The sequence below is a fragment of the Haematobia irritans genome, chromosome 3 (genome assembly GCF_050003625.1).
Source record: "Haematobia irritans isolate KBUSLIRL chromosome 3, ASM5000362v1, whole genome shotgun sequence".
Taxonomy (NCBI): domain Eukaryota; kingdom Metazoa; phylum Arthropoda; class Insecta; order Diptera; family Muscidae; genus Haematobia; species Haematobia irritans.
The window spans coordinates 57,287,763-57,299,144 of NC_134399.1; the positions used below are offsets into that span (position 1 = coordinate 57,287,763).

The window sequence follows — 11,382 nt, forward strand, 5'->3', positions numbered from 1 at the left end:
GGGAAAACATAATTTTTAATTTATTGCTCAAAATTGGCCATTGTTCAATTTAAACAATTAAGTTTTTCATTAAAAAAATTCAAATAAAAGAAATTACAAACATGTATGGACTTAGCGCCGTCAATGCGACATTTGGTATGACGCAAGCCAATTTCCCATCTAAAGTTTATTGTCTTTGCTAGCAACCACCATCTAGCCGCTCCCCACTACCCTGCAAACATTTTTTGAATTTGACGGCGCATCTGAGAATTCCCACCACGTCGACAAAAATCGTATGCCACATCCAAAACTCGTCGGAAAAGCGAGAAGAACTATTGAGAAGTTCTACCACGCCAAGTTACTACAAAAGAGTATCGCATGAGTGCAATTATTAGGTGCCTTTTTTAATAAAATTAGAATGACGCCAATAAGAGCCCCTTCAAACAGTCAGAAAAAGTGAATTTTAAGATAGTTGTAAAAGAATCATTGTGGTCAAGTAAAACACGATTTTTAGATGTTTATTAATTTGATTAAACATTTACAAGTTCTTATAAATATAACATTTATACCACTATCACAATACATTTAACATAATTTTTCATTAATAATAGAATGATGTTGATTTACAAGTGGCAAGTTACAAGTTGTAGCGTCTATCAGCCAGTGTTTTTATTCTCGATGGAGGCCGCGTGTCTGTAAAATATCTGAAAAACAATCACTTTATTCCACTTGGAAAGTCGAAAATTGTTCACCATATACCTTTCACAATATCCCTGCCAGCATTTCAAAGTTCCATTTCATCCTCATCGCTACCACAGACTCGTAAATGTCACCACAACCATCGCGAACTGTGATGGGGGAAGCATATCAAAAAGTACAAAATGTACATGAAAGTATTTTGCCATCACTACTGTTAGAAGAGCCATTTTATTTTTTGTGAAACGCCAAGCGCAACCAGCTTGTTATATTTTATTTAAATAAAAAAAATAAAGTTCTGAAAACATAGATATTACGCTTAAAATTGTGAAAGGTATATGGTGAACAATTTTCGACTTTCCAAATAGAATAAAGTGATCGTTTTTCAAATATTTTTCCAGGCACGCTGCCTCCATCGAAATTAAACAAACTGGCTGATAGACGCTGCAATATGTAACTTGCTACTTAAAACTCAACATCATTCTTTTATTAATGCAAAAAAATTATGTTAAATGAGATGAGATAAACCGAAAAATGTTATATTTATAAGAAATTATAAATGTTTAATCAAATCAATAAACATCTACACAATCGTGTTTTACTTGACCACATTGATTCTTCTACAATTACCTTAAAATGCACTTTTTCTGATAGTTTGCAGGGGTTCTTATTGGCGTCCTTCGAAATTGATCTAAATAGGCACCTAATAATTGCACTGATAAGAAACTTTTTCGTAGTAACTTGGCGTGGTACAATTTCTCAATAGTGACGGCGCTTTTCCGACGAGTTTTTGATGTCGTATATGATTGTTTTCGACGTAGTGGGGAATATCAGAAGCGCCCCCAAATTCAAAAAATGTTGGCAGGGATTAAGCATATGTTTTCAGTACTTCATTTCCCTTTTTATTTAAATAAATTATAATAAGCTAGTTGCGCTTGGCGCTTCACAAAATATAAAATGGCTCTTCTAAGAATAGTGATGGCAAAATACTTTCATGTACATTTTGTACTTTTTATATGCTTCCCCCATAACAGTTGGCGATTGTTGTAGTGCCATTTACGAGTCTGTGGTAGCGATGAGGATGAAATGGAACTTTGAAATGCTGTCAGGTAACACTTGCATCCCTGCCAGCATTTCAAGGTTTGTTTTCATCGCTATCCTTTTCACGGACGCCCAACAGAAACGTTTGTCAAGTGATTCGCGATAATTCGAAAATTACAAAAACAAAATGTTTACAATCGTAATGGCGACTCATGTATGTATGTTTTCAGCACTGTCATTCCAGTAACTGTTATGTTCCCATTAATGTAATAAAGTATTTGGTTAGTGTTTCGATTTCATAGTGCACGATTTCTTTTATAAACCAAAACCAACTGTAAGTATATTGTGAATATTGAAGTGTTTATTTTATACAAGTATAAGCAAAGAAAGCAATCTGGTGATATTTTAAACTAAAATTACAAAATTTGTGGTGTGCGTGTTCCAAAGAATAAAATTAAAAGAAATATCTTCCAGATGGAATTTACCTTTTCACCGTATTGTGTTCAAAGGTATTTTATTAAGTGCCAATTGTTCATGGAAACAAAAGTTATAAAAAGTAAAAGACTAAAAATACAGCTTATAACATGAACTGATACACATCCAATACTTTCCCTTGTTTTATAAGTTAACACAAATTAAAAAGTTTGCATATTTCTTGTTGTTGTTATTTCATCAATTTCATGTAATACGCTTTGGTACATCAGCTTGTAGCCAGATCAAGGAACTCTGTGACTAAGGTGGGTGTGTCCAGAGCGATCTGGCGGTAAGTCGGGTTGGTTTAACAGGACAAGAGAAAAGAAAACCTGCCAGCGTTCTGGCAGGTTTTTATGTTATTCCACTGCGTATCACTAGTTTGCGGTGTCCACACTGGCGCTGTATAGTTTACCACTGACCGGCCAATTGCCTTATAGGTAGCATAGTAAATTCAGTCTTTCGTTTGTTGGAGGTTTGGTCAATGGTGTGGCAGTAAGGACCTAAGGTTAATTTCATTTACATTTGACTTGACCCATAACAAGTTGCAGTAATCACACTTAATACTAGCCATGATAAAATTTAAAAGATATCAGTTTATCATAACATACCTGATCCCTCACCAACCTTTTTTAATAGTCCCATAGAAAAGGACCTATAACCTAAAATTTTGTAAATTAATAGTAATTTTGTTTTACTTAGAGCATGTGTTAAACCCTTTTCGTTTTAAGGCTTTCGTTTTTGTTAATAAAGTCAATAGATGGACAAAATTTCTAGTTTTTAAAAAGTTTAAAAACCTAAAAACTAACTATATTGCAGTTCTCTAATATAATTAAAATACTCTGAATGCGACTAGCCAACAAAATGTTTGCAAAAATTTTGCTTGTTGTTATAACTTAATTTGAGAAAGTTTTTAACAAATTGTTTTCTTATATTACAGATTAAGTTGTTCGCTTCATCCAAACTAAAGCATATTTTAGCGCAATTTCCTTGTTGTCATAACTTTATTAAAATATTAAATTCGAAAGCCGTTAATTTTACACAATTGGTAAGTACGATGTTTTTCATTTAGATTTTGTAAAGACTTAAGGTGTGTATTAAGGTCGAATTTAGCCACTAAAAGCAAAAATAAATCTAAAAAACAGAATAACATAACTTGTTTTTCAAATTTGATAATAACTTCAAGGTGAATGATATGAGGAAAAATTCATTTAGCGCGATAAAGCGAACTTAATACCGGCCTTTAAGTTGAACATGTTTCTATCCATGTATGTATGTATATATACATACCTATGAATATTGACAGTGGCAGCGAGAAGATATCAAATTTTTTTTTGCCCAAAATGCAAGAGTTTGGCAAGCATGGTATGTGGTTTAAACAAGACGATATATATATAACAAGACGATATATATATCGTCTTGTTTAAACCACATGTCATGCTTGTTAAGCTCTTGCATTTTGGGTAAAAAAATTGGATATCTTCTCGCTGCCACTGCCAATATTCATAGGTATGTTCTGGCATTTGTAGCCTTTGCAATATGTCTGGTATTGTTTTCACTCCAAAATCGAAAATTTACATGTTCGTTGACGAAAAATGAGCTTTGTGCTGAACACAAATTTGAACTTCCTTACTTACTTTAATGTAGGTCGACATATAAAAAGTTAGTAAATTAATTTTCCATTTATACATATATATTAAAAAATGATAAGTTTCATAAAACACGTGAAATTTGTTATTTTGCAAGTTGCGGTAGCTTGGATTACCAAATACTATTTACAAAGTAATACATTAAAGCATCAACATTGGGATTCGTATTTAGGTAAGGTGTGTGTGTGTAAAGTACATTATATATAATTTAACAGAGATATATCAACTTAAAAAGTATAGAAAATATTAAGTGTATAATTAAGGAAGCATTTCGATTAATAAACGAATAACTAAAATCTATATAATTTATTATTATTATTATGCATTAAAGTTCAAGTTTTCAATTTCGCCAAAATTAATCTATCAAAATAAGCAATGAAGCAAGAAACCAACATAAAACTATTCATTAGCCTGGTTGGATCTAATGCGCCAATTATATTCGACCAATTATACAATTATATAGTGTCCTTATTTTACTAGGCTATGCCATCAAATGCATACTTGAACAAAGTAAATAAAAATAGGATTTGCGAAAGATTCGAGGCATCCAAAGAGTGAGAGTTACGATGTATGACCGTAGCCGCTGGGGGATTGTTTGTTGCAATTGTTGGCCACATTTGTTAGGCATAACATTCGATTGCTGTTGTATGTGATTAGCATAAATAGTGCGTAATGTAGAATCAATTGAAGTCGTGAACTGTTAAAAGCAAAAAAAAATTAGTTTATAAAATCAAAATATTTTTACATTTACTTTTCTAAAGATGGTCTTTCTTTTGCAGTTTTTATGCGTTGAGAACCGTAGCCCGCTTGCGGTGGCTGCTGGTGTTGGACTTTAGCTATAGATGATTCATCTTTATTTTCATTATGAATACGGTTGCGATCATTGGGGGTGTTTTGCAAAATTTGACTGGGACAAGAGCCGGACCTGAAGATGTAACAAAAAGAAAAATTAAAGATTGTAATATTAACTTTATATGGGTAGAGAAAGTTACCTAACATGCACTGGAGTAATTGTTGATGTGAGTTGTTGTGTTCCGCTTTGTGATTGTTGGTGTTGCTGCTGCGTAGGTTTACTTGTGGTTGCTGTGGAATGCTGAAGCAGCCACTATTGCTGCCCCTGGCGAGTTTGATCTTGATTTTATGTGCGTTAAAAAGTTTTTTTCAATCCCGCCGAAGCGGATGATGTTGATGTCGATGATGATGATGAGGATGAAATACAACCTGTAGTTGTTGGCTTCTTTATCCGTGTTTCCTTTGAAGACAAATTTTGTTGTGGAATGTTTGAATTTCCAGTGCTTGCCCCCATATGATGTGGTGGTAGATCAGGCGGCAATGCTTGGGGAGGTGTTAAATTTGCCAAGGTAAGACGGGCGTTTATATTCTCCAAATCGTGACGCATTGAAGATGAATAATTTGATTGTTGTTGTAGTGTTGGATTACCGCTAAATGTGTGATTACTCATTTGCATATGGCTCGATATGGTGGCACAATTTGCAGGTGGAATTAACTTCCAACTATGCATTAGTTGCTGTTGATCCCTGGCTCTTAAGGGTGTCACATAGTTTCCCGGAAATATTCCACTCACATCTTTCCAATTCTTGCCTTTAAAGCAGCCATCCAAACATCTTTCAGTTACCATATAAACACAACCTTTTTTCAATTCCAATTCATCATTCTTTCGTGGTTTGTATGGGTACAAAGCCAAATAGCCCCAAGGCAAAGAAGGTGGGATGTTCTGTTGCACACACAAAACATTATGGAGCGGTGTTGATGCCGCAGTGTTTGATGCCTGCTGAGATTGATTTTGTTGCGGCGAAGGATTTTGACTAATGTTAGCACTAATGACTAATGATGTTGTTGCTCTTGGGCTGCTGTAGTTTGACCTGTAGCCATTGAAGTACTTGGTCCCATTTCGGGTTCAAAGTCATTTGGAACACTTAAGATTTCAGCTGAATGTCGATTTGTGCTTTGCATAATATTTAAGGCACTGCCATTATTTAATAAAGCATTTACTGAACCTAATGAAAGAAATGGAAGCTTGTTAGATAAAATTTCTTCTAAGCCTTGGTGTCAACTTACCTGTACATAATTGATGGGAAAATTTCCTTCCACACCAACTTTCAATTGACCAACATTTTAACCGCATACATTGGGGAACAGACCTACTTATTAAATTTAACCATCGACAAATTTTCATAACTTTTGCTTCCTCCTTTCTTTCGTAAATATCATACCGAAATCCAAATAAATACTTTCATACATGTTTGAACCAAACATAATCAAAGAAGAAGACGTGAAATGGGCATGTTGTTATTCTTTTTTCTCAAGAACCAGAGATTAGCCCCATACATGTTCGATAAGTAGTTACAACTTTTTTTCGGTTTCTCTTTTAATTTTGCATTCGTAACAAAATCTAATTCGCTTATTTTAGCAATTTTTTAACTTTTAAAAGAACCAAAACACTTTATGAAACATTTTATTAATAATTTAGTGCAATCAACACAGAAATTTTCGGGAACTTTCGAGAAAATAGCAAAATAAAAATTGTCTACATCAAACCAGTAAGTTCAAAGTGCTTCTCCTACAAGTATGGGGCTAATCTCTGGTTCTTGTCACTAACACTATCAAAGCCCAATTCATGTCTTCCTCTTTGATTGTCTTTGGTTTGAACATGAACTCATGCACCTATCGGCAAGAAAGAACAAGCGATATGTACATCTTGGGAAATAGATAATCTTTGGGCAACAGTGCCAGTGAAACAAAACACGAAACGTACGTCAGTTGTTTAAATCAACACAGATACTCCAAATACTCCAAATGGGATTTGGAGTATGCCTATTTCCCTATAAACACGGGAATTCCAACTCCAAAGGGCTACAACAACAACACAGATGGGTAAAAATCACATTTTAAATAGAAACAATCGTTTTCAACTGACATGTCCACAATTTATTTATTAACGGCAAGATTCTCATCCTCCGATTAATATTTAATCGGAAGATAGACCACTGCACGCTCACAAAAAATCGATTCTGTAACATATACTCCCAAACATATTTTGCTTCAAGCATATACATTTTTGGCTATTGCCCAAACATTTATATGTTTGATCTCTTCCAATATATAATATGTTTGAAAGCCTATTGGTCTAAACAATATATGTTTGGGTAGTCTAAGTTCCAAACATTTTGTATTTTTGCATCCAAATTCAAAAATGTTGTGTTCCAAAAAACAATATGTTATTATGTGAACATATAATATGTTTGGAAGCATTTTGCACCCAAAAATATTATATGCTTAAAAAAATTCTCCCAAACAATATTGTGCTCAGAATTTTATTTGTTTATTTATATATTTACAATCATAATGAATTATGAAAATAAACAGGTAATATAGGTGCTAACAACATAGGTTTTCGACCTGAATGCTCAAAATTTTGTTTCTGCCCAATTGTATATTCCCCCACATCTTTCTCACTTCCACGAGATTTTTTAGTTCTTAGCACCTTTTTCTGTAATACAAACATTGTAGAAGAAATTATTCAATTGTATGATTTTTTTTTTATTTTAATTTTACCTTTTGCCGGACGGGGATTCGAACAGCGGACCACACAGTTTGTAAGGATCAAAGAAGTAGCTGATCAATTGACCAAGGAAAATTAAAATGTTAATTTTGTAATAACAAGCAACAACCACCAACTTAAATCAATATCGCTCCCTGTTAAATAGCGCTCCAAGCTACTAAACACATATATGTTTATAGGCTATTTCTAAATTAATATATGTTTGCATCCAAGCATATTATATTTAAAAACATTTTATGTCCCAAACATAATATGTTCTAACATATTAACATATATGTCCCAAACATGTTATGCTAGTTTATGAACATTATATGCTTGCACTCAAAAATATTGTGTTTAAAAATTTGTGTTCCAAACATATAATGTTTATAGCCAAACATATGAAAAACAGTCTTTTTCATCCGTGTGGTTACTATTTTTTTTTGTATGGGATTTTATCGACACGATAAATAATAATAAGACATTGAGAAACTGGACCTAAGTATTTATTATACCCTCCACCATAGGATGGGGGTACATTAACTTTGTCATTCCGTTTGTAACACATCGAAATATTGCTCTAAGACCTCATAAAGTATATATATTCTGGGTCGAGGTGAAATTCTGAGTCGATCTGATCATGTCCGTCCGTCTGTTGAAATCACGCTAACTTCCGAACGAAACAAGCTATCGACTTGACACTGGCCATTAAAGCCAGTGTTTTACCCCAATTTGGTTGAAATTTGCACTAGGAGTACAATTGGTAGTATAGTCACGAGTGCAAAATTTGATTGAAATCGGTTCAGATTTAGATATAGCTCCCATATATATCTTTCGCCCGATATGCATTTATACGGAACTACAAAATTCTCTATAGAAAAAAAAATGTTCATAAAATTTTCTATAGAAATAAAATTTTGACAAAATTTTCTATAGAAATAAAATTTTGATAAAATTTGTTATAGAAATAAAGTGTTGACAAATTTTTCTATAGAAATAACATTTTGACAAAATTTTCTATAGAAATAACATATTGACAAAATTTACTACACAGAAAAAAAGTGAGCTGTTTTATAGGAAGAATGAACTACCTCGCACGAAAATTGAACTTAATTTTACTCCACTTTTTGAAATTTCCACAAAGCGTTGTTAAAACCAGGAAATTTTAATGGCCTGTTGTACTTTTTAACTGCAATTGACGAAATTACATCCTCTCATAGAAGAAAAAATTAACTAAAAGTAAAGTACCAAATTTCAGCCGGATCGGATGAAATTTGCTTCTCGTAGAGGCTCCGAAATCCAAATTTAGGGGTCCGTTTGTATGTGGGCTATACGTAAACGTGGTGCGATATGGCCCATTTTCAATAACATCCGACCTACATCAATAACAACTACTTGTGCCAAGTTATATCTAACTCTGAACCGATTTCAAAAAAATTGGCACACTAGACTATACTACCAATTGTACTTCTAGTGTAAAATTTCAACCAAATTGGAGTAAAACTCTGGCTTCTAAGCCGCATAAGTTCATATCGGACGAAATATATATATGGGAGTTATATCTAAATCTGAACCGATTTCAAAAAAAAATTGGCACACTAGACTATACTACCAATTGTACTCCAGTGCAAAATTTCAACCAAATTGGGGTAAAACTCTGTCTTCTAAGCCGCATAAGTTCATATCGGACGAAATATATATATGGGAGCTATATCTAAATCTGAACCGATTTCAATAAAATTTTGCACATTTCACTATACTACCGATTGTACTCCTAGTGCAAAATTTCAACCAAATTGGGGTAAAACTCTGGCTTCTAGGGCAGTATAAGTGCATATCGGGCGAAATATATATATGGGAGCTATATCTAAATCTGAACCGATTCCTTCCAAAATCAATAGGGTTCTATTCTGACCAAAAACACATACTTGTGCCAAATTTGAAGTCGATTGGGCTTAAACTGCGACCTAATCCTTTGATTACAAAAATGTGTTCACGGATAGACGGACATGGCTATATCGACTCAGAAGCCCACCCTAAGCATTTTTGTCAACGACGCCATGTGTCTATCTCGTCTCCTTCTGGGTGTTGCAAACATATGCAGTAACTTATAATACCCTGTTCCACAGTGTGGCGCAGGGTATAAAAATTTAAATTTGTTTAATCATATCATGTGGAATTGCTAAAATATTTTAGTAAAACTTTTCTACTATGAACCTACATTCTCTTTTTAGGTGTAGTTTTTGTAGCGATAATATTAATTTATTTAATATTTATGCATTTTCAGAAAAATTTAATACAACGTGTTGGGGGAAGTGATATGCCTTCCTTTATGCGAGCCGCAATTAAATCTGTGATAAGCGACAAACTAGCAGTAAATCTAACATGGCGTGGAACGCCAACTAAACCAAGTATACAAAATTTCGTTTCATTCAAAATAATTAAAGGTTTGTTGATTACTCTTTTTACTTAAAAACGTACTAATGTTTTGCTTTCTTACTTAGATATCTGCAACTTAAAATATACACATTGTACAATCACCGACATCAACAGAGTATATCAGCAGCATGTTCTTCATGCGAGAGATCGCTTAATTAGCCGTAAAACCAAAAATTAAAGCAAATTTTTCAAAACGTCAAATCATGGTCCATTTCAATTCGTATATTTAGCAGCATCAATACAACGATAAATTCGTTTTTAAAAATTATATACATTTCAATAAAAATCTCATTATCATATTATATGCTACAGCCTTAACGTGAGTATTAAGTTCGAGTTTAGCCGTTCTGCCATTAGCCATTTTGTCAAATGACTTTTCTTTAATAACCAATTTTAAAGAATATAAACTTTACGAAAAGTTGTTTTGGACTGTTCCCCATCAAGTTATAATAAGATTTGCATCTAATAGTTCTAACTTTATTATTTTTTACTGATTTGCTTTTGATTTTAGCGGCTAAACTTGAACTTAATACCCATATTTAGAAGAAATCTAGAAGTACAAATAATATTTAATTTAAGTACTGGTACACCGTTATGTTCAATGTGAGTTTATTCGTATAAATTGCAATAAATCTATTTTTATTCAAATTAATAAAAATCAAAACAATCGTTTTACTTGACCATAACGACTCCTTTTCAATTCCCCTAAAATTCACTTTTTAGACCCTTTTTAAACTCACCTAAACGATCCTTTCTAGCGGACCTTGTCTAACACTTTGAAGGGGCTCCTGTTGGCGTCGTTATAAATTGATTAAAAAAGACACCTAATAATTGCACTCATGCGAAACCTTTTTGTAGTAACTTTTACGTGGAACAACTTCTCAATAGTGACGGCGCTTTTCCGAGGAGTTTTTGATATCGTATACGATTGTTTTCGACGTGGTGGAGATTCCCAGAAGTGTCGTCAAATTCCAAAAATGTTGGCAGGGATATTACACGAAATACGATAAAAAAAATTAACCAAAATATCTTCTGACTGGTATATATGTTTAGGAATTGTTTTTACTTTTTATTCCATTCTACTGTAATAGGTAGTTTATAGTTTGTGTCTGCAAATAAAATGAGTTTAACAAAAAATCTAATTTTGCTGCAAGTAGAGGATGCTGATGAGGAATGTGGTAATTCCGAAACAGCTGTACATCCAACCATCTTGCAGTCTATAGGGCTATGCCCAAATAAATTTGACTAGCATACTTTTCCTCTGTTGGTTAAGCTACACTTGTTGTTTAGTCAATGCATGATTTTAAGCTGAAATCAAAAACAACGATAATGATTGAAGAGAAACCAAAAAATAACAAACTGAACGAATGAAGATAGAGGAAGCACGCTCATAAACAAACCCAGCCAACTACATTCAAGTCGATGATTTGAATGTAGTTGGCGTGATGAACGCCGTCGTGCTAACCCTGCTGATCCTAGAATCAGAGAACTAAATCTAGAGATTAGTAAGATAGTCGACGAGTACAAGAGGAACACTTGGTTAGA

At 33.4% G+C, this 11,382-nt stretch overlaps 1 protein-coding gene across 1 annotated transcript; it reads left to right on the forward strand.

The window, feature by feature from the left end:
• The first annotated feature begins 1,903 nt into the window (after positions 1–1,903).
• LOC142228557 (uncharacterized) lies at positions 1,904–10,504 on the forward strand. Its single transcript, XM_075299014.1, has 4 exons — positions 1,904–1,930; positions 3,128–3,235; positions 9,686–9,845; positions 9,903–10,504. The coding sequence occupies exons 1-4, from the start codon at positions 1,904–1,906 to the stop codon at positions 10,013–10,015; spliced, it is 408 nt and encodes a 135-aa protein (XP_075155129.1). The 3' UTR covers positions 10,016–10,504.
• The last annotated feature ends 878 nt before the right edge of the window (positions 10,505–11,382 follow it).

Bases quoted from the DNA above. Each gene is read 5' to 3' on its own strand.
- LOC142228557 (XM_075299014.1), top strand. From the start codon at position 1,904: ATGTTTACAATCGTAATGGCGACTCAT. The intron at 1,931-3,127 runs GTATGTATGTTT...CTTATATTACAG, and splicing joins CAATCGTAATGGCGACTCAT to ATTAAGTTGTTCGCTTCATC. The intron at 9,846-9,902 runs GTTTGTTGATTA...TTTCTTACTTAG, and splicing joins TTCATTCAAAATAATTAAAG to ATATCTGCAACTTAAAATAT.